Source organism: Gopherus flavomarginatus, chromosome 3, assembly GCF_025201925.1.
Source record: "Gopherus flavomarginatus isolate rGopFla2 chromosome 3, rGopFla2.mat.asm, whole genome shotgun sequence".
NCBI classification, from domain to species: domain Eukaryota; kingdom Metazoa; phylum Chordata; order Testudines; family Testudinidae; genus Gopherus; species Gopherus flavomarginatus.
The window spans coordinates 173,624,259-173,647,680 of NC_066619.1; the positions used below are offsets into that span (position 1 = coordinate 173,624,259).

At 41.1% G+C, this 23,422-nt stretch overlaps 2 protein-coding genes across 3 annotated transcripts in view; one reads left to right on the forward strand and one right to left on the reverse strand.

Moving 5' to 3' along the window:
- The window catches only part of TBCK (TBC1 domain containing kinase), a 180,532-nt gene extending 165,812 nt beyond the window's left edge, over nucleotides 1-14,720 (forward strand). For both annotated transcript variants that reach the window (XM_050944493.1, XM_050944494.1), the window contains one exon: nucleotides 12,917-14,720. In XM_050944493.1, the coding sequence (XP_050800450.1) occupies nucleotides 12,917-13,027 (111 nt within the window). In that variant the 3' untranslated portion in view covers nucleotides 13,028-14,720. The remainder of the gene's footprint in view (nucleotides 1-12,916) is intronic.
- Nucleotides 1-23,422, reverse strand: part of NPNT (nephronectin) — a 665,225-nt gene that overhangs the window by 523,596 nt on the left and 118,207 nt on the right. The gene's annotated exons all lie outside the window — the stretch shown is intronic.

Sequence of the window (23,422 nt, forward strand, 5' to 3'; positions counted from 1 at the left end):
AGCGTCTAGGCGAATACCGAGCCTTCCTTACTGCCCAAATAATGGTCTATATCTGGGAACAGCAGGAAACCACTAGGAAAAAAGGGTGATGGGAGAGAGTTAAACAGTCTGAATTGAATCTGAGCAAACAACCTTTAAATGGCTGAAATGACAATGCCTTACACTCTCATGCTAATTAATGCCCCAAACATCCCCGCCCTACATTTGTACATGGGAAGTGGACTCTTAAATTCCAGCATGGATACTGGATAACCAAAGTGGACCGTATAATGGTTAAGCTGATATTTGGATATGCACAACAGCAGCTCTTGCTTAATTTGTGGCTGATGGAATTTCAATGCATATTTAAATCATTGATCCAAGTTTGAAAGTCAGTGAGCTAAAGATGGATGAATGGTGTAAATCACAGAAATGTGGCGAGGGGCTAGTTCTGTGGGAAGGACGGCACCATTTATCCAAAAATATCAATTCTGATGCATTACCTGTTGAGGGAGGTGTGTGTTATTTTTAATGAAGTGCTGCTTTTATCTGTGTTACTGCCAGGATGACTGAAGTTAGAAGAGATCAAGTGACTTGACCAATGTCAGATAGTGAATTAGTGGCTTAGCCTTAATAGTGACACACACTGCTACCTGGGCTGGTGTTCTTGGAGAAATTTTCCTGACTTTCCCAGATTATTTAATACATTTCTTATTTTTAGTTAAATGTTTAACTGGAAAAAATGTTTTCAGACCATTTTCCCCCTGGTAGCAATACAAATCCACAGATTATACTAGCCTAGCTCTGTAATCTTCAATCACCAGCCGATCATTTCTCAGCAGTGAAGCAATCTCTTTAACAAGAAGGCGGATTTCATATAGTAACTTTCTTAATCTGTTGTTGATAATAATTAGACTCTGCCTTTTTCTTACTGTGGGAAAATGTTTGATAGAATGCTGGGAATAGTGTAGGATCTCACTGCGGAGAGATGGCTGGTGAGTCATGGGGCAGAACTAAATGAACCATCAGTCCTGTGTTTTTATAGTTGTACAGTGAATCCTCCGTCATGGTGTTTGAACTTTTGATTGTTACATTGATTATTTTGACCGGGTAAAGTCATTGCTTTATTATTAATCCGTTATGTAGATCATTTATTAAATTGCACGCTGTTGTACCATAATTGCACATTGTTGTACCACAGTAATAATTCTCACCAGTCAGGAGTAGCTATGAGATAAGATCTATGAATTATTGCCAAAGCAAAGACAAGCAATCTGCGTTTTGTATGAAGTCGTCTTGCCTCTTTACAAAGCACAACAAAAGATTTAAGTTCAACCTCTCTTTAGTATGACCTATTCCTGGCCCAAGAAAATATCCTTTACCTTATGAAAATGACATATTGTCTGAGTTTGCATGGCGATGCTTTCACATGGGAACCTTTCCTTTCTCTTAAAACAAACACACACACAAAAAAAAAGTGAGGTCGGGAGGTAATAGGTAGCAACTGAAAACAGATTATTTTATGGCATTAAGAGACAATTATCAGAGTGCATTTTTGCTGGCTACATCTTTATATGACTGAAGACTAAGTGTGGCACAGTACTGTTTGATGATTGCTTGCCACACTTCTGAAAATCAGCAAAGTCTAAAACATAAACATCTAGCTGTTGCATTTAAATTTTAAAATACTTATTTTTAAATAATTAAATTACATTTAAATCGATGTTCAAGTCAGCAGGTAAGGTAGTCAGCGTATAATTACCAATGTTGTTAATGAATGTTCTCGTTCCTAATTATCTTAGTACTGCACTAAAGATGTTGCATTGCGTGTTTAAAGTATTGAATTTTGTACTGAAAAGGTTCATGGTTTTGATTATATGGAGGTTGAGGATTTTCAAAGGAACCTCAGGATGTTAAGTTCCCAACTTCCAAGGAATTGCAATGGGATTTTGATGCCTAACTCCTTTACGCTCTCTTGAAAACCCCAGCCAAAGAGGCTAGTCTCTGCAGGGTAAAGGTTGGTGCTACTTTCCTGTTTATAAACCCATATTTTGATACATGCACACGTTACTAACTTAATTAAAAAACAAACAGAAATCTCTGAACTTTCACATGGGTGAAATATTAACCAAGGGTCCAATTTTTTTTATTTTCATTTTTTTTAACACTGAGAGCCTGATTGACACGTGTATTTAAGTGCCTTAATATGCAGGTAGGCACCAAGCTGGATTTACAAAAGTGCCTAAGCATCTTAGGGCAGTGGTTCTCAAAGGTAGTCCACCATTTGTTCAGGGAAAGACCCTGGCGGGCCGGGCCAGTTTGTTTATCTGCCTCATCCACAGGTTTGGCCAGTCGCGGCTCCCACTGGCCATGCTTCGCTGCTCCAGGCCAATGGGGGCTGTGGGAAGGGTGGCCAGTACATCCCTCGGCCTACACTGCTTCCCGCAGCTCCCATTGGCCTGGAGCAGCGAACCGCAGCCACTGGGAGCTGCAATGGGCCAAACCTGCAGATGCGGCAGGTAAACAAACCAGCCCGGCCCGCCAGGGGCTTTCCGTGAACAAGCGGCGACCCCTGTTTGAGAACCACTGTCTTAGGATACATCTACACTTTGAGCTAGAGATGTCAGTTCCAGCGTGAAGAGACACATCTGCGCTAGCTCTAATCTTATTAGCATGCTAAATGTAGAGTGTAGCCGGGCACTGTGAGTGACAAGGGAGGGACTAGCTGCCCTGAGGACATGTCCATTCAGGGCACTAGGTACACACTCAAGGTGGCTGGCCCCTCATGTCACTTGCACCTCCTCTGGTTTTAGCTGTCTCCTTGAGCTGGAGGTGTAAATTTCAGCTCAGTGTGTAGATGTACCCATCGGCACCTGTCTGCATATTGTGGCACCTAAATACACTTGTAAATCTGGCCCTGGGGCAAATACATAAGATGTGCATGGTCCTAGTGCAAACACAATAAAGTCCATATGATTCCCAGTGGACATTTTATGAAGTTGTGGAGAAAGAGAGCTGCTGTCATCACCAGTCTACACTTCCAAAGGTTACAGGATCACAGGAGAGTAATTCAGGGCTATAAGCCAGGAGGTCATCCTGAGTTGTTATTTAACCCCTACAGCTGGCCTTAATTACTTTGTACTTACAGTTTGCAGTACTACACAGACATTATTTAGTTAGGCCTTACATTGCCCCTAGCAAATAGGTTAAAAAAATAAAGTTAAAAAAGAAACAGATTCAGGAAAAGTTTCCTGCTGTTCCTTTGCCAGCTCATAAATCAAAAGCAGCCCAGCCCAGAAACCCCAAATATGTATTATTCTTTTATCCTTGATTAGGTTAATGCCTCTGACAGTTATTAGAAAGTTTGAGTTGTTTAAGGAGGAGTTTGATCTGTCTATCTGTTTTATTACACTTAGGTGTTTCTGGTTCTAGGAGGCACTAATGGGGAGTTGTGGAGCCCTGACCTTTACCTGTCCAGAAATTTCCACGAATTCTGGAGGAAACACTGACATGAGGGAAGAGAGCTTGGTGCGTCAGCTCCCCTGAGCCCTATTTGAAGGCATGAAAGATGGCTGGGGCAGTAGTTTGATCTGGAGATGCCATGCTCGAAGAGTAACCTTGCAGGTTATGATTTGGAACTGGGAAGCTCCTCCACTCAGGGCAAACCAATCTCCTCCACTTTTTACCAATTATAGCACTGGGAAGCTTTCCTTCTTCGAAAGCTTTTTTGCAAAAGGTGCACCAGTAGCCATCTTTTGTAACTTCAATAAATGGGAACACTTTGACCGACAAAGATCAGGAACTGCCTTCACGTTTTGGAGACACTGTTTCTTCAGTAGGTAGCTGTATTTGTGCTTCGGGCTGGTCAGATGTAGATACACCAGTTGAACCTTTAGATGACATGTTGATATATTCTTGGTTCTTGATGTGTTCTTCACCTTGGTTAGTTTTTGAGGCCTTTGAGTGAAAAAATTGTTGTATTGTTTTTTGTCTTTTCATTTTCACTTTGATCTGCAACATATAAAGGAGATATGAATAAAGTAAATATTTTGATGGGATAATGCAAATTTAACATAAGGATAATGCAAGTTACACCAAAACACATAACAGGTCTACATTTCTAAAAAATATATAATTAAAAAAAATGTATTTAATTTAAATTGACTTTTGAAAAGTAAGCCATCATGAGATAAGAGGGAAGTCCTTTCATGGATCAGTAACTGCTTAAAAGATGGGAAACAAAGGGTAGGAATAAATTACCAGTTTTCAGAATGGAGAGAGATGAATAGTGGTATCCCTCAGGGGTTAGTACTGGGACCATTACTGTTCAAAATATTCATAAATGATCTGGAAAAATGGGTAAACAGTGAGGTAGCAAAATTTGCAGATGATACAAAACTATTCAAGATAGTTGAGTCCCAGGCAGACTGCAAAGAGTTACAAAGGGATCTCACAAAACCGGGTGGCTGGGCAACAAAATGGTAGATGAAATTCAATGTTGATAAATGCAAAGTAATGCACACTGGAAAACAATCTCAACTATACAAACAAAATGATGGAGTCTGAATTAGCTGTTAACACTCAAAAAAGAGATCTTGGAGTCATTGTGGAAAACATCCACTCAGTATGCAGCGGCAGTCAAAAAAGCAAACGTTTGGAATCATTAAGAAGGGGATAGATAATAAGACAGAATATACCATATTGCCTCTGTATAAATCCATGGTACGTGCACACCTTGAATACTGTGTGCAGATCTGGTCACTCCATCCCAAAAAAGATATATTGGAACTGGAAAGGGTACAGAGATGGGCAACTAAAATGATTAGGGGTATGAAACAGGAGGAGAGATTAAAATGACTGGGAATTTTCAGCTTAGAAAAGGGACGACTAAAGGGGGACATGATAGAGGTCTATAAAATCTTGACTGGTGTGAAGAAAGTGAATAAGGACATGTTATTTAATCCTTCAAATAACACAGAAACTAGCAGCAGAGCTGGTGCAAGGAAGTTTCGCGCCCTAGGCGAAACTTCCACCTTGCTCCACTCCTCCCCCCAGCAGCAGCTAACCCAGCCCCCCACCTGGGGAGTCCGCCACCCCCCCTCACCTGGGGAGCCCCCCTCCTGCAGCATCTACCCCCCTGCCGCGGCAGCTAACCCCTCCTCGGGAGACACGCCCCGCCCCCCAGCTACAGCAGCTAATCCTGCCTAGGGAGACTCCCTCCAGCGGCAGCTAATCCTGCCTGGGGAGCCTGCCCCAGCTCACCTCGGCTCCACCTCCTCCGCCGAGCACCGCCGTCGTTCTAATTCTCCTCCCATCCCAGGCTTGTGGTGCCGATTGGAGGAGAATTAGAGCGGGGGCTGCATGCTCAGCGGAGGAGGCAGAGTGGAGGTGATCTGGGGCGGGGAGTGGTTCCCCAGTGCACCTCCCCCATTACTGTGGGCGGCCATCCCCGTGCCCCTCCCCTCCCCAGCTCACCTCCACTCCACTTGCTCGCCTGAGCAGGCTTTTAGGTGCCCCCAACCACTAGGCGCCCTAGGCGACCGCCTAGTTTGCATAAATGGTTGCACCGGCTCCGACTAGCAGTGATCCAATGAAATTAATAGGCAGCAGATTTTAAAAAAACAAAAGGAAGTACTACTTCACACCACACAAAGTCAACCTGTGGGACTCTTTGCCAGGGGATGCTATGAAGACCAAAACTACAACAGGATCAAAAAAAAAACTAGATAAATTCCTGGAGAATAGGTCCATCAGTGGCTATTAGCCAGAATGAGGAGGGATGCAACACCATGCTCTGAGTGTCCCTCGCCTGTTTGCCAGAAGCTGGGAACGGGCAACGGGATGGATCACTTTATGATTACGTGTTCTCTTCATTCCCTCTGAAGCACCTAGCCTTAACCACTATCAGAAGACAGGATACTGGGCTATATGGACCATTGGTCTGACCCAGTATGACCATTCTTATGTGAAAATTAATTATAATAATAAAATGTTTAGTACAGAAACTCCCCAACATAATGACCTCTCAAGATAGCAATGATATGAGATAACAACCTTGGCAAATAATACATTTTAAAAATCTTGGCCTACTAGGAAACATATTTATATACGTTTCCATTCCCAGTCATAAATCTAGCATCCTGGAGCAAAGTCACTAAAATATAGTCCAACAAACAAATGTTTATTTAACATGTCCTTCACTTTTCCCTCCACTGCACCCCAGTCAGCAGTGTTGTCCTTGGTCAGTGGAGACTCAGACTTCAGAGGTGCTTTCACATGAGCACATCTCCCAGGTCGGGGGCAAGAAGGCACCTTGCTCACTCTGGCCAATTCTGTTCATTGTGCCACCGTTCAGTCCACCGCTCTGTTGCCAGTGGCCCTGCTCAGTCACGTCGTGCTGCCACCTGCCACTGTGACCTCTGCGAGTTGGTCTCTTGAGGTTCCACCAGCTTTCAGTGATTTCAGCTGAGCTGTCAGTGGGGGAGCCTCACTGCTAATGCAATGTGGGCTGTCTCTTCCACAGAAACACTGTCCCCACAGCAGGACTAAGCACTTAGACCTAATTATCAGTGAATTCAGCTGCAGTGGTCACTTATCAGAACAAAAGGCTATCTATGGAGCCTAGTCAGTTCTGTCTTTAAACAGTAGAGAGGGACAGGTCCCTACCCTCTCTCTTGATGCCCTCAATCAGCACAGGCTAAGTACAGTTCTACTGCCCTTTACTCATACAATAAGAACAACAACATTTCCTTCCCCTCATCCCTTCCCCCCCCACACACACGCACACATTCAAGTGATATGTAACCGAACCCCAGCCAAAATCTATCACTTGGGCAGCACAGCTCCGTTTGCTAGATACCTAGGTAGATTAGGTGTGAATGTAAATACAATGTGGTCCGGAAGCCTGTCCCCCGAGCCCCAGCTCATCACTAGCTGTCAGGGAGAGCTCATTTAGACTTCGCTTACAAATCATCATTTGAAATTATTAGGTTGGTCAACATCACCGAAATGAATGCACTGACATTGTCATAAAAAACAGCTGTATAAGGAAGCTAGTCTATGTTCATACTTTTCAAATCTATTATACTTTTTCAGATGCACATATTTTATCATATATTGTATATGTTTTTAAAGTGTGTATTAATGTTTCAATTTCAATTCAAATTTCCAAACAGTCATTAAATTGGCATGTAACTAGTTCACAAAACTGGGGGGGTGTGTTTAGGGAAATCACTGGCTGATGTGCACCCTGTCTTGAACTCACTAAGTCTCCAGGTAGACAAGCCCTTAGTATTAGAAGTAGTTGAACTAAAAATACCTTCTCTGAAGCAGTGGGATTCAGTGTCAGTTCCTGCAACAGAGAAAGCTTGTTCATGGATACTAGTGAATAATTTCTTTCCTTAGTTCATGTCTACTGTCCTTCACTAGAATCGAGGGCAACCTACTGGTTCTGTTTTACAGTAAAACAGCCTGCAGTACCCCAGCTGAAGCTTTTGCAACATGTTTTTACAAAGCAATAGAAAGAAATGAACATTTGAGGAATCTTGTAACAATCTACGGGTTGTACAAAGTTTGGATGAGAGAGATCTCTAATGTGAGTATCTCGTTGCCTTCTGATTCTTTGTATGGCTTTGCTTCCTTGTACTGATGATTGGTCCCAGCATTCTTTCACTTAGTATTCTGGTACAGTATGCTATTCCTCCTTCCTTCCCCATGCACCCTTTAATTTCCCCTTGCCACAGGAATGTCTGTGAAAGCGAGAAATTTAAATGTCATTACCCTGATGGCCAGCCTGCAGAGAGTTGGGAACTGCTATAATACATTATGGCTCAAACTGCATTCTGTCACAGGAATCTTCACTATATACATTCTGAAATCATGATGTGTCTAGTGTAATACAACTGGTACCCTTGAAAGCCGTGTGGTTTTACTGCCTTGAGTAGTCTGATATAAACACAGTTTGATAAATGATCCATAGGGGCATCTAAGGTTCCCAGTTAAACCATGGAGATCATTATGGCTCCTGATACATGATGGTACTTAAATGATGGAAAGAAGGGTCAAACCTACTGTGTATATTTGTATGTAGAGCTGCTGAAATATGGCATCCAACACTAGGTTAAAATGAATTTGCTTCAGCTATGCCTGTGACTCTTTTTTTGAGGATTCGAGTAAAGGAGTTTTATTCACAAGAATGCTTAAATATTAAATATTTGCAGGCTCAGTAGTTCACACTGAAAAGGGCATATTTTATGTGGAATTAATTGGTGCTTAACCCAGAAAAGGGGCAGAGTTCCCAAGTCCATCACCAGAAACCTGGGATAGTAGTGGTTAAACAAACCATTGAAAGATCTCCGTGCATCTTCCACACACTCAAATATTTGCTATGAACGTGACATGAGGAAATTAAATTGAACTCTGCATGCAGCTAGCAAATTTCATAGCATCCCAACATTTTTGGAACAATGTCTTGAGCAAAGCCTATGTGACCCAGAAAAGAGAGAGATTCAAAGTTTCTGGTATTTTAGTATTCCCTAATCCTATTTATCTGCTGCCTCTCTTTGAGAGACTTAAAGCCCTCTTCGTGAAGTTACACTTCTCCAATCAAGGACTAAAAACAATGCCATTCAACTTTTGTTGTTCAGTGACAAATAAACACAACTCTAATTTTGAATATTAACTAGTGCATTCTCGCAAAGAACTGTTTTATCTGTCCATAATATATAAAAAATATAAATCTAAGTAATTGATACATTTGAGGAAACCACGATCCATTTGTGAAGATTGAGATTTATAAGGGGAGGGGAGACACAAGAATTTTACGAGTTACAAGGATGGTTGGAATGGAGATCTGAATAATACTTGCACAATTTATTTATATTCCAAGAAGCCTTTTAAAAAAAAGTTTTACAGGTTATTCCAAACTAACCACACCCAATTTTTGGCTTCTGGGCTCACAGTACCCTGTAAATCAGGTCACTTTTATTTAGTTGCAAAATAAACTGTTTAGGTGCCTAACTTTAGGCCCGTAGTTTGATAGTTTGTCAAAGTATTTGAAAAGAAAACATGAGCCCCTACACAATGATTAATGTGGTAGAATGACACAGTGGTCTGAGGACATGATGGAGACTAATTTTTAGTATTCTGAAATTAGAGTTTCTGCTGCTGACACCATACAAGAAATCTTTCGGTGGCTCAGAAGGTCACACTGCTTCATAGTATTTGTATGTCTGGAATTTTACTCTTTTTAGACTGTTCATTTTTAGTCTGTGTTTGAGCAACATTAATTTTCTCTGTATTGTTTATTTTCTCATGTATTTAAAGTTTTACTACGTGATATTTGTACATAACTGTTAGGTTGTGAAAAAAACTTGAAGTTGATGTGAATGTTTGAAATAATCTTTCCTCCCTTTCCCTCAAGCAGTGCACATGCCAGAAATAACCCTTTCACCTTTTTCGATGCATACAGTGTACTTTAGCAGGATAAGATTCCAGGTGACATTAGAACATTTTTCTGTACAATTCCATCTCCAGTCTTATAATGCATGTGATGTGGGATGCGCAAGCTCCTGTTTTTTCTCTCTGGCTGACTTGCCTATCTGCAAGAAGCAGGAACCAATGCATACAAGAGGAATATAAAAAGTTAATATTTTAATTAGGGAGACTGAAGGAAGTTTTAGATAATGCAACAAAACACTCCTAAATATAATGTAATGCTGAATCCTACAGCTGTTTCCCCTTTCAGGACACAACATACAAATAACAGAACATGAAATTGGCAGTGTCCTTTCTCCCCTCTCTCGCCCTCCCCCCAGTAATCAGATCAGGTAGTTGTTAAATTAGGGTCAAATCCTGGCGCACTCCAGCTCTGCAGCATGGAGCCATCTGATGCTGTGCAGCACAAATGTTCCCCAGGGCTGCAGAGTTCTCTTGGTGTGCTGGGATTAGGAATTAGAGAGGGAGCTTGTATGGCAGCCAGGTAGCTCCCTCATAGTAATGTCTGTGCCCTCTCCTCCAACTCTCACCCACAACGTTGCGGGTGCTGGGGTTTACATCAAGGGAAGACAATACATTCCAGTCTCCCAGAAGAAGAGGATGGGTTCTCTCTGACTGTTGGAGATTAAATGAGATAGCTTGAACAGCATCTGAAGCAAGCTCCTGGTTGACCATTCTATAATGGTATAATCTAGCAGAGCAAACACTTCCCATTATGCATATCTGGAGTTGAAAAACACATGCACGGTCATTCAGAACTCTGTGTATGTGTGTGTTTTACTTTAAATACTACTTAGGGATTATGATCTCTGCTCTCCCCTGTGGCAGTTCTGGAAGAATGACTGTTGTCCTAGAGTTGCAATAACCTCCACAAGCAAAACATGGAAAATTGGGGACAGGGAAACGCAGAGAGCAGAGTGTGGGAATGTCACTGTCTAAGTCCCCAACCTGAAAGATTCTGTACCTTGCTCTGGCAGAGGGAATGCAAAGCCTCACTATCACCTTTCTACACTGGGAACAACTGTTCTCCGTTGGTTGACTTATGAGGAGCTTGATTGCATGAAGGTAGGAGGCTAATACATGTATTACTCCTGTCTGACTGAGCTATGATTTAGGCTTTGACCAGAGTATCCTTTTTCTGGCCAGGCTTACTTGCAGCTGACAATATACACATGACTGTGAGGTGGTTGACATGATCTAGCTGCTTCAGTTTGTGATTGTGATGATATTATCCTAGGTGTTTGTCCCTGGTGGTCTTTGATAAGTCCTGTCAATGGATTTCTTTGTGTTTCCTGATGAATGGTCTCTACAGTTCTCCCAAATGCTTTCTGTGACCCTTTAGGCTCTCCCCCAGAACAAGCACATACTCTCTTACTTAATTTTTCATTAGAATCAGTGCCTCCTCCTCAAATTCCTGTCACTCTTTACTTGCAAGAGCTCTTACTCTGCCACTTTGTCCCCATCTCACAGTTACTTTTCCTGTCCTGCCTCTCTCCTAACTATTTGGATACTTGCTTCTCCTCGCTCTACAATAGCACTCCTCTCCTCAGAACACCCAGCTATCAGACTCTCTTCCTCTATGTTTCTCTGATGGTCTCACCGCTCCAACTGCTGTTTCCCAGTTGTCACAGGCCTCTCCAGTCTGGTTGCCATGAGGCTCCCTCAGCACGCCAGCAGGAATTACATGGGCCATTTGTCAAATATGCAACGAAAGCTCATTTCTAACTATACCCTGATTACTGGGGCATGGCAAAAGTACTGTGTAGCACAAGATTTATGATGTACAAACCCTAAATGAGAAGCAATTATGTGTGATTCAGATTCACTTTTTAGATCAAATGAAATGGCAGTCATATTAAGACCAATGTGTGCTAAATCCCTATTTATAGTTAAAATTTAAAATATTAATAGACACTGCATGTAGCTTTTGAAGAGTTATGAATGCATAAAACATGATAAGTATATGATGAGGTATAGATATGGCATGAAATAAATATATGTCATTAAGAACATATGGTAATTTTTCCAGCATATTGTTGATTAATATAGCACAGTACTTCTTCTTTCTTTTTTTTTTAAAGAAACACATTCATATATCATCCATATACGTGTTTGTGTGTGGTTAGTGACTGTAAAGATAGCCCGGGAGTCTGAATATGCCTCAGTAATAGTTCACTGCATATCAGAAGCGGCTCTAGTTCAGATTTCCATGGATACATGGTATTTAATTCCTCTGTTGCAAGCTGGCATCACTTGGCAGTTACATATCCCATCTTGCTCGATAGCCTGTAGAGTGTGTGTATGTGTTTGTTTGGGTTTTTTTGATCCTTTGAACCTTCCATTGGCTGACAGAAGCTAATGAGGAAAGTCTTTCCTAGGGTAGTACCTCCATGAGACAGGAATTCCCTGACTGTAATCAGCTGGGACCTCTTATATTATCTGAACAGGTCTTCAGTGATCACAGATCATGTGCTGAATTCTCACTCCCTATTCAAGTCTAACCTGAATCACTTGGGAAGGAATGCAATAACTTTGTTTGACATGCAGATGTACAAAAATGAATTATGTGCATATTTAAAATGTCATAAAACACATTACAAGGTGAAAATTCCAGCTGGGGAAGAAGTTTAATACCTTGCTACTATTAATTGTTGTTGTTTGTCACCATTAAAGGAAATGCCTTTGTCTTTCTGTTTTAGGATTGAGCAGGTAACGCTGAAGCACATCATCTTATGCCTTGGTAGCTTTTGTAGTGTCATGGTCATTTAAATGGGAAGTAGACAAAAAAATTCTTCAAGCTATGGTTTAGTGTGCCAAATTCAGTTCAGGTGCCAGCACCTGAATAGAAGTTATTGCCCTATTGGAGTTGGTAATTTAGTTGGCTGCACAGAAGTAATTCTTAGTACTTTATACTTCCTGTGAGTTGTGCAGATGGATAGTAATTGATGATAAATCAGGAAGGAAACAAATGTTGTACAGACTTTTTAAATTGTGTGTGGGTGGGAGATGGCTGTGTGTTTCCCAAATAACACTAATCGTAATGACAGATGCTGGGAATTGGATGGCTGTGGAGAATTTTATCTCCTCTTTTACACCACTAGAGGATGGTCCCTCTGGATCAAATGTTAAGGAATCCTAATAGTGATGGGTGAGGAAACTGAACCTGCAGATGTCTGTACAATACATCATCTGTAAAGAGAATTCAGAGCTACCAGTGTGACACTTTTCACGACCACCAAATTCAATGCAGTGCATACAAACAAATCATTATGGGCTGCTATGCCATAGTAGTTAGTAGAAAGCAATTCTTTTGTGGGGTTCACAGGTGAATGTAGATATTATACGGGGATATTGTTAAAGTTATCCTCTGTTTCACTTTGCTTTCTTAGCTCAGAAAAAGGAGTACAATACACAGCATACTAACGATGTGTATCTGTTTCAGTTTGCAGCTCATCTAGTGCAAATCAAATATCCAAGAGTCTGCATTCTGGATGGAGGCATAAACAAGATCAAGCCAACTGGCCTTCTGACAGTTCCTTCTCCACAGATATGAGCAACTACAAATTTTGAGAGAATTTAAAGTTAGAGGGTTCTGTCGACTGTTTGTGAGCATCATAAATCCTAAGGGCATTATGACATCTACGGTATACAAGAAATCCAAATGATCACTGTCTTTCCATGTGGATCTGGAGTGAAGGAGCTTTGATTTTATCATTTGACATGGAACTTCAGTTGGACTGGATGAAAAATGTGAAGCTTTAAATCTTGCAAGGGACTTCCTTCAGCAGCAATTAAATCTGCATCAAGCATTGTCAAGTTCCAGTATAAAAGCAGTGTAGCTATATTTAGGGTCTATACATATTTCAGCAAAACAGGAGAAACCATTGCCAGAGAGATCACAGTTGCATTAAATAGATTATTTTTTAGAAATATTTTAGAGCGTGAATATTGAAAGTAATAGGCTGAAATTGTGTCACACACATCTTTCTACAAATAACATTTTTTCCCTATCAAATCTTTAAAGAATAAATGCTACATTTAATGGTCCACTTTTGTTCTGGGCAGCTGTTTTCTGATCTGGACAGGAAATGAAAATAGATAAATCCCAAACTGGAAATCACTGTTCAGAGTACTGCTGAATATATCCAAACATATACCTTCTTTTAGAGAATTGTTCATTCAGCTTTAATTTACTCTGTTATTACCGTAGCTGTTTCAGAGTAGGCCTCACCCTGTGCAAATAATTTCCCAAAACATGAGAATTTTTAAAATATGCAGAAAAATAGGCTTCTGACTGTACTTTGGGAAGTGACAAAATATTAATTAGCCAAAAAATAATAATAGTGGTCCATATTTGAAACACTTATAAAGAAAAAAAGCTGTTCTGTTTTTTCACACCATAGGACTCCCCAACCTTTCATAGAAATGTACATTCTAACTGAAGGTGGAAAAGGTGTATTGGGTGATCTGCTTTATTCCACCTGCCAATGTGTAGTCCCTTTTTGAAGGACCACTTCTTGAGTCTGAACTTTAAAACTGACACACTGAGACAGCAATCATATCTCTAAAATATAATATATACCAGTGCTGCAGTTGAGTGAAAGCAAGTACCACAAGTGGGATGAGATGGCTTTGGGAAAAGAGAGTTTGGAAATGACTTTTCTTGCAATCAGAAGCCAAGAGTGTCAAAAACAGAGAGAGAGCAGGAAATGAGGTCTATCTGCTGCCAAGGAGCTAACAGGGAGGGTGACTTTATTTTTTGTTATGTTGTTTTGGCTTTATTTGTGTGAAACTCACCTATCTGGATATGGTGAAAAATACCTGAATTCTATACCTCACAGTTCTAGCTTATCCCCAGTTTAGCCCCAGCTTTGCTATGGTTCCAAAAATTCATTTTTCTAAGTAATTTTTTTAAAAAAATCTCTAAAAATATACAATAATCTATATCTTCTTGTGCATCACTGATAAAAGTATAATATTTGTAATCCAAAAAAGATGTGATGCAGGCTGTATGCTCTCTAAATCAATGGCATTAAAATAAATGTTTTGTGCTCTAATGCTCTGAGAGCAAGAGCCAGTGAGGGAGAGCTAATGTTTAAAGGGAAAAAACTTTGAGATGGTACTAAGAATATTCCTTTAACTTTAAAATTAGAAAACTCTCTTATACATTCTTCTGGGTATTATCTGCTTTTAAAATGTGGTTGTAGATATTAAAGTAGCTTGTAAAATAAAAAGCATTAAAGATTTGTTAGTGTGAGCAGTTTGTCATTTGAGTTGACACAATGTTCCTTTTTTTAGAGTGGTCCATGAAATATAAAGGTTTACAATAAAAGTACAGTGTTAGTATACAAGGACTTACTCTGGAAAAAGTGACTAAAACTAGTGCTTGCCCTAGTTTGGGAATTCATGTGATGATTTCGTTTTAACTTTACAAATAGAGCATTGCAGCAGCTCAGTATATTTACATTTTTCTTTCTTTATGTCATAAAAGATTAATTTCCAATATTAAGCCATTTGAAGAAAGGCTAAACACAGGCCATGTGCTCTTCTGTAGATCGCCGACAAGATTATCTCATAACTCCTTGCACTAAAACTGTGGAAGATCAGCATTCTAGAGGGAGCTGTTCCACCAGAGCATTGGATCTGGACTGCTCAATGAGCAGGTTTTATTCTGAATTTGATTCAGAGGCTCACTTATGGCACACCATTAGCAATTCTTGATACCACCAGGTGACTGTGTTCTTAGTAGCCCTACAGAATGCATTATTCTTCATACTGGAAATATATGTCAAGAAAAAAAATTCTTCTGACACCTTTTGTTTGAGGAGTGCTCTCATTTTATGGTAGAGACTACACAATGGCAGTGCTTTATATATGTGACAAGGTGGTGGTGCATTTTCTGGTCCCACGTGAACTAGGAGTTTACTGCAACTCAGTGTCTCCCTCCATTTATACAGGTGCTCAGAAGGACGGGTGGCAGAGGGGAGACAATACCTTTTGGAAGGTAGGGCTCCACAACTAGTATCATCTAGGACTCATCTGAACCTTAAGCTCTAGGAATTTTTCCCTGTTTGTTTTTACAGGTACGTTAACTTAAGTTTTAGAACAAGAAAGAAAATTACTTTTTGAGGAAATAGCTCACAGCCCCTGTATTTTCTTCTGTTGATTCATTCAACTAGTTTACGGTATTTGAAATGTAAAACATTTATTGACAATTTTCTACATTAAAAATGAGATCAAGTTGAATTAACTAATAATTACAACCTTTGTAATCTCTTCTGGACAGGGCACGTTTTTGAAAAGAGGATCAATTAAGGGGGTGGTGTTGGGTGATAGTTTGCGTTGCAAGTTCTTATTTATGGTAAATCTTTACGTGGACAGGAGTCACAAAAAAAGAAATGTGCAAGACCAGGAAATGCATTGAACAACATCTAATTACAGTGAAGAAATGTATTATGCCATTTACCTTAACACTTGCATAATTTAAACTGGACCAGATTGAGTTGCTAATGTGTAGCACTACTTATTACTTTGTTGTTGACATTTTAAAAGGCTGAATAGAGGGAATGAGGATATAGAAAACTTCAGACTTCTAAAGAAAGGAATTGCACCTCATTTCTAGACTCCATTTTTATTGGTGTATCTCTGATATGTTTTTGTTACAACTAAAAGGTACCACCACGCACGATGGGTCTTGTCAGTCTGAGAACACTGCATGAAAATCTGTGTGTCTGGTTTCTGTTGTTATGCCAGTTGCAGCACTCAGTGACAAAATTTGATTTTATCTTTTCCTCTTAGAAGTGTGAGATTCTTGCAATTGTTTGGTAACTTGTTCTCGCTACAAAATTCTGTTTTTATGCTATCTAGTTTATAGGATAAAAGTAGACCTGTGTTTTGGTCACTGATATTCTCACACTACCTCTATTCCACCAGTTCTGGCACTGCTGGGAAGTCCTGCTATTCGCATGGAGTTATGCCAGACTGCCAGGATGTCCAATGAAAGCATAGAAAGAAGGCATCAGCTATGCCCTTCTTCTAGCAGTCCCATTCCCCCTTGGCCTTATGTAATTGCTGTTCTGCCAGTACATTCTCTATAGCCCCAGTACCCAGCCTAGCACTATCCTCTGATATTTTCATTATGTTCTTCCAAAGGTTCTTCTGGCACCCAAAGGTATTTGTATAGTGAGTTTTTTGGGCAAAGGCAGTTAGTTCTCACATCCTTGATCTCCCTCCTGCCTTTATGGTTGGCAGGGCCCTTCCTTTCTGGCTATAACTTTGTCCCTTCCTCAACCTCATTCTTCTGATTCCAGAGCAAGTTCTCCATGATCCTGTCAAACGTTGCCAATTCAGGGTGGTTCCCACTCATCTAAGGAGTTGCCCAAATGACTATTGTGTGCCACTCAGCTCAAGGCAGATGCAGGCCAGGTTTCAATCAATCCTTTTTCCCCAGGACTGCACCTTGAGTTGGTGGGAGGCTTGCATGCTCTGATGACCCTAAGAGCTGTGCTGGAGGGAGCAGAATTCCTGGAAGGGCCATCCAAATCAGACAGGTCAAAGAGTTAGGAGCCCGTTTAAAGGCAGTCCTCCTGGTAAGGAGTTGTGAATCAGGCTAACAACCTATGCAGAAATACTTTCTGGTATGGAAACAATGCAGAGAGAAGCCCAGTCTGCAACTGATTTGACAGTGCAGGCATGGACAGTGGAGAACCACAGTCTGTTGGACAAAAGACAAGATAATACCGGCCAACCAGCAATCCAGCTGAAATGACGATCATGATGGAAAATCAAAGTTGCAAGGAAGTTCTTAATCTGAAATGGCATTAAGGTTAAGACACAAATTGGGTGTTGGAATGTTAGATCGCTTTGGAGCACAGGTAGGCTGATACAAGTTATCAGAGAAATGAAAATGTGGCCTAAGTATATTTGGAGTAAGAGGAGGTAAACTGGATAAGACAAATTATTCTCAGAAGGTGTAATTGTTTATATACTGAAAGAGAGGATGATGCACACTGGGAATCTGCACGCTTATTATTGAGCAAGGAAGCTACTAGAGCACTGAAAGAATGGAAACCTGTAAACTCAAGAATAACGACTACTCACTTTGTGACGAACCTTGCAAAAGTCAGTTTTTCAGTAGTATGTGCCAACAAACAACAGAAAAGAATGCTTCAAAGACAGTTTCTATTGATTGCAGAGCCTCCTTTACAAGATCCATTAATGTGTCATTGTCTCATGGAAGATCAAAATGCACAGGTTGGTGGTGTTAATACCGATATGAATACATTACGGGCAGATGTGGCATTCCCTAGACAGATGACAATGGTGAATGTTTTGTTGAACTCTGCGTCCTAAGCAATCTTTGCATTGGGCTTACACTTTTCCACTTAAACTGACATGGATATTAAATGATGCTTCGCCTAGAAACAGTGGTTTGTATTATTTTGAATAGGATGAAAATTTCTGTTGACAAAGTACTCAGAGAGGAATAGGCTGGATTTCAATCCAGAAAGTTGTGTTCAGACCAGATTTTCGCATTTGAGAATACTCATTGAGTGAGGCTTAAAATACCAGCAGAAGTTAAATTTCCTTGATTTCACAAAATAATTTGATAGTGTCCTCACAGAAGTCCTCTGGAAGATCCTGAGACACTAAGGAATTCCAGCAAGGATTGTTAATTTGGTAAAAGCTTTGTATGCCAAGTCTGTGTGCTGCATCAGGACAAAGAGCAGAGACCCACAATGGTTTAAGGTTGTTACTGGCATAAGGCGTATGATCTCCACTTTTCTTCTACCATGTAATGAGAAAAGTGACTGTGGCTGCTGAGGATAGTGATGTTTTGTTCGGGCAAGAGAAAAGATGCAAGATTTAGATTTTGCAGATTATATAGTTGTATATGGGTTGTATATGTGTCTGGATGTGAGCTTGAATGGCAGGGTCAACCACCCAAATCTCTCTCATATGAGTACTGGTGAGACAAGAAGGATGCTCTTCGGGGCATCTGTTAGCTGGAGTTTAAAGCCATGGAGTTTACACTGAAGGAGTTGATCCCTTCCCAGGAAAACAACTTCATCAACCAAAAGGCTGTGCCTTATATTGTCATAGAGTGAGACACACTGAGCTCCTGTCTTTGATCAGAGGTGATCAGGGTTCTTGGCCTAAACAATAGATGATATGTGTAGTCTCCAGAAATGCAGACTATAACGTACAACAAAAGCATGCCATTATATTTGGTCTACATTTGCAACCTGGGTATAAGCCCTAATGAAGCTTCTTCAGTCAGAGAACGTTTATATTTTCTTTTACCTGGTTTTCACAAAGGCATGAGTTCATATGTTGGTATCAGGAGCTGTGAGAATCACTGTGCCCTTGTTATCCCCACATTTGTAAATATCTTTTCCTATCAAAAGGATTAGACAGGCCTACCACTCTCCTGTATGAAGCTGGAAACTTAATTTGCTCTTGTAAACCTTGTCCCAACACCTTTTGAGTCACTATACTGTGTTTCCATACTACTATTCCCTGGGTACACCCTGCACAGATCCACTAAGAGAGCTTAATGAACTATTGTCTCTTCCAGAAGATTATTTCTATCTAGGAGGAACCAATCCTTTTAATCTGTGAAGACAGATTTGACATCAGGCTTGTGTGTTTGGCTAGAAAAACATATTTTTTTCCTTTACTGATCCCACCTTTCCAATGCCAGCATCATCATCCTTTTTGATTTGCAACTTGCGAAGCAAATTGATGTCAGAGATGACTATCTGTTTTTGGAAGAAGTCTAGATAGTCTCCCAGGTAAGTGTTAGGCTATTAATTTTGTGGTGAACAATGCCCTAAGTGATATCACTGTAATATCAGTAGGACAACTAAATCTGTAGTCTATTCATTATCTTAACAAACCCATTTAGTACCATCATAATCACATTACTGAACAAAGGTTAATATTGCAGGGGGCCGTTCCAGCTGTCAGTGTGAAATAATCCAACATCTATTATGCACAGTTTAAAAAATATGACTGGCAAAGTGCAGGGATCTGTTTACAGTGATTACACTGTATTTTTGATGTCACTCACTGGATGAGTTTAGATTAAATGTAATATATTGCTTGCAAAGCTTTTGGCCTCCTTCCAAAACTTGTTCAATCATACTGTAAATCATTATGATGGTTTTGTTCTAAATCAAACTGTTGTGGTCTCTTGGTGTTATTACCACAGGATGACCTCAGATAGTACACACTTGTAATTCAACTATTTTATTTCTAGATTAAAATTTTATTGTATACTTTAGCAGCCATATTCCATGATGCACTGATGCATAACAATGCCCAGGACACAGTAACCTGTCTGAGGGAAGAGATAAAGTACATAAACACATGGATTTATGCAGTAATCATTATGTTAAATGAGATGAGCATAGCCAGACGTTAGAGAGTCAGCTTCAAAGTGATTACATTATGAATTACTGACTACGACAGTCTTGAACTGAAGGGGGCCAAAAATCTTTGCCAGATATGGTATCTAGCACAACGTACTCTTAAAAAGAAGTCTTCATGGTTTTAGTTCTGGTGAAAGGTGCCAGTTTGATAAATCAGGGGAATAAAGTCTTAGAACAGAAGTCTTAGAAGTCTACAGAACAAGAATATGGCATAATTTGTTTTTTTGGGAGGTCCAATGTTTAGGGTGCTAGCTTGGCTGTTAGGAGGTCTGTACTCAATTCCCTTCTATAGACTTCCTGTGTGACCTTAGGCAAGTCACTTAGTCTCTCTATGCCTCAGTTCCCCATCTGTAAAATTAGATTAATAGCACTACTCTATCTTTCAGGGGTTCTGTGAGGAGAAATACATTAAAGATTGTGGTACACTCAGATACTATAGTGATGAGGACCATATAGGTACATAAGGTAAATACTTCGTTTTTGGAACAAGTGAGTCCTTTGCTTTTCTAACATATCAAGCAGTCAGAAGCATGTGACAACCTGACTCCTCCACCCCAATGTAGGGAAAATGGACCTGGAGCTACGAAACAGAGCAGAGAGAAGCTTGAAGGACAGGGAGGACCTCATCCAGCTGGGCCATGGGGTATGTCCCAGGGTACTCCTGGACTCTAAAGAAGAGAGTCTGGTGGGGCTACAGGTTCCCCTCCTCACCTCCAAATCTTAAAATGACTCCTAAATTTCCTGGAGGTAGGAGCCCATAACCAGCCCTCCTGCTCCCAACTGAGCAGGAGGAGGCGGGCAGCAAACATTTCTCCTTGCTCTAGAGGATTGGGACCCTGCAGGGGAGGAATCAGAGAATTCTCTAGAGGGCTTCAGGCACCTAGAGGCTCTGTGGAAGGCAATCTGTAAAATACCTCATCAGAGTCACTGTAGGGCGCCTTCATCTGTGAGGCAGGCTACAAGGGCAAAGAGACCAACAAAGAGCAAAAAGGAAAAGAAAAGGTGGGGGTGAAGGGGAGAATGTGCTCTCTGACTCTTCCTCCTCCCCCTCCTCTGCAGAGAAAGAAGAGCTATTGGACTTTGTGTCTGAGCAGGCTCAGAGGAAGGCACAACACAGAGGGAAGGTATGCATCGACAATGGATACATGGGTGGAGGACACAGTGAGCCAGGAGTACTCCCTCAAACTTGAGGGCTCCACCTTATCCTTTCTTCATCAAGTCACTCATTTCCAACAGCCCCGAAAAATGTGAGCCAATCCAGAACAAGATTTCCCATCTTCTGGATAGAGGAGTATTAGAAAGCCTGCCCTTAGACGAAACATTCTTATGATTTGACTCCATCTTCTTTATGGTCCAGAAGCTTGAGGTGGGGGAGTTAGAGCCATTCTCGACCTAAGAGGCTCAGCAGTTGGCTGACAAGGACACAATTCCCAATGGTAACCTTGGCCTTGACAGTGCCTTGTTATCTCAAGGAGACTTCCTGACATCAGTGGATCGTAAGGTCATGTCACTGCAGACTCCTGAGATTCCTTTATGGCAGGAAGCATTACCAGTACCAAAACCTACCTTTTTGGACTGTTCGGTCCCCAGGGTCTTTACAAAAGTAAGGTAGTGATCATAGCCAGGCACTGGGTACACCCAGTCTCAACGACAGGCTGATAAGAGCCCCATCCCAAGCCAAGGTGCACAAAGCCACAGCTCAGACTCTCGACCTCCTGAAAGCATATGGCTTTGTCTTCAACATAAAAAAGAGCTCCCTGATTCCTTCAACCATCCTCTCTCACCTAGGATTGGACATAGATAGAAAAATCTATCCGTCACTTGAAAGGTTCTAGAAGATCTAGGATCTTGTCATCTGTGGAAGTCATACTAGAGCACAGTGTCTTCAGCTTTGATTCCTATACATGATACCAGAAGGCCAAACTCAATTGTTAAGATTGCACAACAGGTGCCTTCAATCCTTTCTCCTGGCATCACTCCCCAGAACTTATGAAAGACCCAAATGCAAGTCCCAATCCAGGCACTCAGCTCCCTCAACCTTTCCAGACTTGTACCCCTTTCAGGAGTCTGATTTGTCTTGCGTACCCCAAGTTTCACCTCACTTAAAGACTACTTGCTTACAATCTGACGTAAAAATACAGAAGTGTCACAGCACATTATTACTGAAAAATTGCTTCTTTTCTCATTTGTCTATATGAAATGTTAGTTTGTACTGACTTCGCTAGTGCTTTTTATATAGCCTGTTGTAAAACTAGGCAAATATATAGATAAGTTGATGTACCCCCAGGGTACGCATACCCCTGCTAGAGAACCGTTGCATGAGAATATCCACAAAGGCCTGCCCCTATGCCTTCCAGATCCTCTTGTCCTCACTACTCATACGAGCTTGGAGAGCTAGGGTGCTCATCTGGGTTTTCAAACCACCCAGGGAACCTGGAACTTAGAGGAAGCATAAATCTTTTATAACTGAGAGCAGTCAAGCTAGTAACTTTTTCAGTACTGTGAACTTAAAAGATTCTCAAATAAGTTTGTACACCTTTGTACGAAAGTTCTGGATCTCTCTGAAGGGAAATCACATCCCAGTTCAGGCATCCAACACAACTACAGTAACGTGCATAAACCACCAAGGAGGGACAAGGAGCCCAAAGCTACATGTAGAAGCAATAAAAATAATGAAATGGCAGAGCAGTCTCTCATATCTCTCAAAGTGATGCGCATAAAAGGGGAACTGTGCCAGAAGGTGGACCGGCTCAGCAGGTGCAAGCTCAGCAATCTGGAGTAATGCCTGAATCAGGAGGTCTTCAGTCTGCTATTGAGGACATTCATTCTTTCAGCTGATTTTGTTTGCAAGCTGCAAGAATACAAAAAACCCAAAGTACTTTCTCCAGGAAGACAGATTCTGACTCCATGGCCCAGATGGCCCCCAGGCCTACTTCGTGTTCCCACGTTTCCTTTCCTGGGGAAAGTGATTCAGAAAATAAGATGGGAGCAGGAGACGGTCATATTAATAACTCCCTACTGGGCAAAGAGACCTGGTTTTCTAATCTGATAGATCTGACAGTAGTCTCCACTACAGTTACCATGGAGACCAGATATCATCTTGCAAAGGCAGTTTCTCCATCCAGATCCAGACCAGTGTCAGCTGACAGCCTGGTTATTGAAAGGAAAGCTTTATCAAAGCCGGGTTTATCTTCCAACATAATCAAGAATTTGCTAGCTTCCAGGAGAGACGTGACTTTAAAGGCATATTCTGTAAGGGACCAAGGCATAGGCATTCTTGCCTAGTGGTCACAGTTGGGCTGAGGTCTGCCCATCAGCGACGGGAGTCACTGGACCAGAGTTGGAGGAAATGCAAGGCCAGGTCTCATGAAGAAGAATCAGGGTCAGAGTCAGGCTAGTATCAGAGATCACAGGCAGTACCAGGTTAGAACTGAGAGGCAGGAACTGGAGTCATAGTCAGGCTGGAGTCAGGGACTAGAGATCAGGAGACGAGGTGAAATCTGGTGTTGCAGCAG